Here is a 1,815-nt window from a genome sequence, read left to right as displayed (position 1 = left end):
ACATGGTGTCTATGTGGACATGGTGTCTGTGTGTGGACATGGTGTCTGTGTGTGGACATGGTGTCTGTGTGTGGACATGGTGTCTGTGTGTGGACATGGTGTCTGTGTGTGGACATGATGTCTGTGTGTGGACATGATGTCTATGTGTGGACATGATGTCTATGTGTGGACATGGTGTCTGTGTGTGGACATGGTGTCTGTGTGAACATGATGTCTGTGTGTGGACATGATGTCTGTGTGTGGACATGTTGTCTGTGTGTGGACATGATGTCTGTGTGGACATGGTGTCTGTGTGGACATGATGTCTGTGTGTGGACATGATGTCTGTGTGGACATGGTGTCTGTGTGGACATGATGTCTGTGTGTGGACATGGTGTCTGTGTGTGGACATGATGTCTGTGTGGACATGGTGTCTGTGTGTAGACATGGTGTCTGTGTGTGGACATGATGTCTGTGTGGACATGGTGTCTGTGTGGACATGATGTCTGTGTGTGGACATGATGTCTGTGTGTGGACATGGTGTCTGTGTGGACATGGTGTCTGTGTGGACATGATGTCTGTGTGTGGACATGATGTCTGTGTGGACATGATGTCTGTGTGTGGACATGATGTCTGTGTGGACATGGTGTCTGTGTGTGGACATGATGTCTGTGTGGACATGGTGTCTGTGTGGACACCCTGTGGACCTGTCACTGTCCTCTCTGCAGGTGACTCTGAAAGGTGAGAACTCGTCTCAGGTGATTCAGGACGATCAGGTCAAAGGGCCTCTCAGGGTAAGACGGTTCGGTTCTTTGTGTTTGAGGTTCTGCTCAGCTTCCTGTTCCTGTGATGGACCTGTCTCCATGTGGTTCCTCAGGTGGGTTCCTGTGTGGAGGTGAGGACCAACGAGGGCGTGTGCAGCGAGGCCGTCATCAGTAAGCTGACAGACGCCAGCCTCTACACTGTGGGTAAGGTCCACGCTCCTCACTTCCTGGTTCTGGGCTCACACCAGAACCCGACAGGTTTTTCACTGTATGGTTGAGCTCATTTAAAGAACTCTTCTGGTTCCTGTCAGCTGTCTGCTCTGTAAACACACTGAGGGTAACGCTTTATTTTAAACATCCTGAGGGAAACAGGAAACAGGAAGTGATGCACGTCTGCAGCCCTAATGGAGACTCAGACCTGTTGTCTTTCATCTCTTTAASCTGGCTGAGGAAGAGGAGTGATGAAGCTGAGAAATGGTTTCGCTATTTACCTGATGACATCAGATGATGTCACACCTTCTCTTGGCTGTCTGACCAATCCGCTGCCAGCTACAGTGATGAGAGCAAACAGAACAAAGCCCCGCCCCCTTTTGGGTGAAAATAACAACATTAAAATTATTTCAACCCATCTTAGATGAAAGTGTAACCCCACCCATTATGTGGTGAAGCTAAGCCCCTCCCCCTGCAGTGAACGCAGCTCCTGAAGGGTTTCAGGTAAATAAAACAGCAGAAGTTCACAGATATTTCTTCCTTTCAGAGAAACATTTCCTTCACYTCCCTGCTGATCCACGTAAACAAACCTGCAGAGGAGGATTAAACCAGGGCTTCTTAACCTTTTTGACCTCGGGGCCCAGTCACACATTACCAATGTATGGATCCAAATGATGATTATTCTAAAGCTTGGTTAAATTTTTTTATTGTATTTACATTATAACTAAATTAAATACACTTACAAGTAAATGTACTTTTAAGTAAAACTCCTGTCAAATAATCACGAGACGTGATTATGACAAACTATTTTTTTATATTGTAACCTGCCCATAACAATTGTTTGAACAAATGGTCATTCAAC

General features: G+C 46.5%; 1 protein-coding gene across 1 annotated transcript in view; it reads left to right on the top strand.

Annotated features, from left to right (window-relative positions):
* The window catches only part of arid4a (AT-rich interactive domain 4A), a gene marked incomplete in the record, with an annotated part of 28,000 nt that overhangs the window by 9,087 nt on the left and 17,098 nt on the right, over positions 1-1,815 (top strand). Inside the window, 2 exon segments of the mRNA XM_014022081.1 lie at positions 708-773; positions 857-947. Coding sequence (XP_013877535.1) covers positions 708-773; positions 857-947 — 157 coding nt within the window.

The sequence above is a fragment of the Austrofundulus limnaeus genome, unplaced genomic scaffold (assembly GCF_001266775.1).
Source record: "Austrofundulus limnaeus strain Quisiro unplaced genomic scaffold, Austrofundulus_limnaeus-1.0 Scaffold318, whole genome shotgun sequence".
Taxonomy (NCBI): Eukaryota; Metazoa; Chordata; class Actinopteri; order Cyprinodontiformes; family Rivulidae; genus Austrofundulus; species Austrofundulus limnaeus.
The sequence above is the reverse complement of the archived record's forward strand: the minus strand, read 5'-3'. Positions and strand labels throughout refer to the sequence as shown.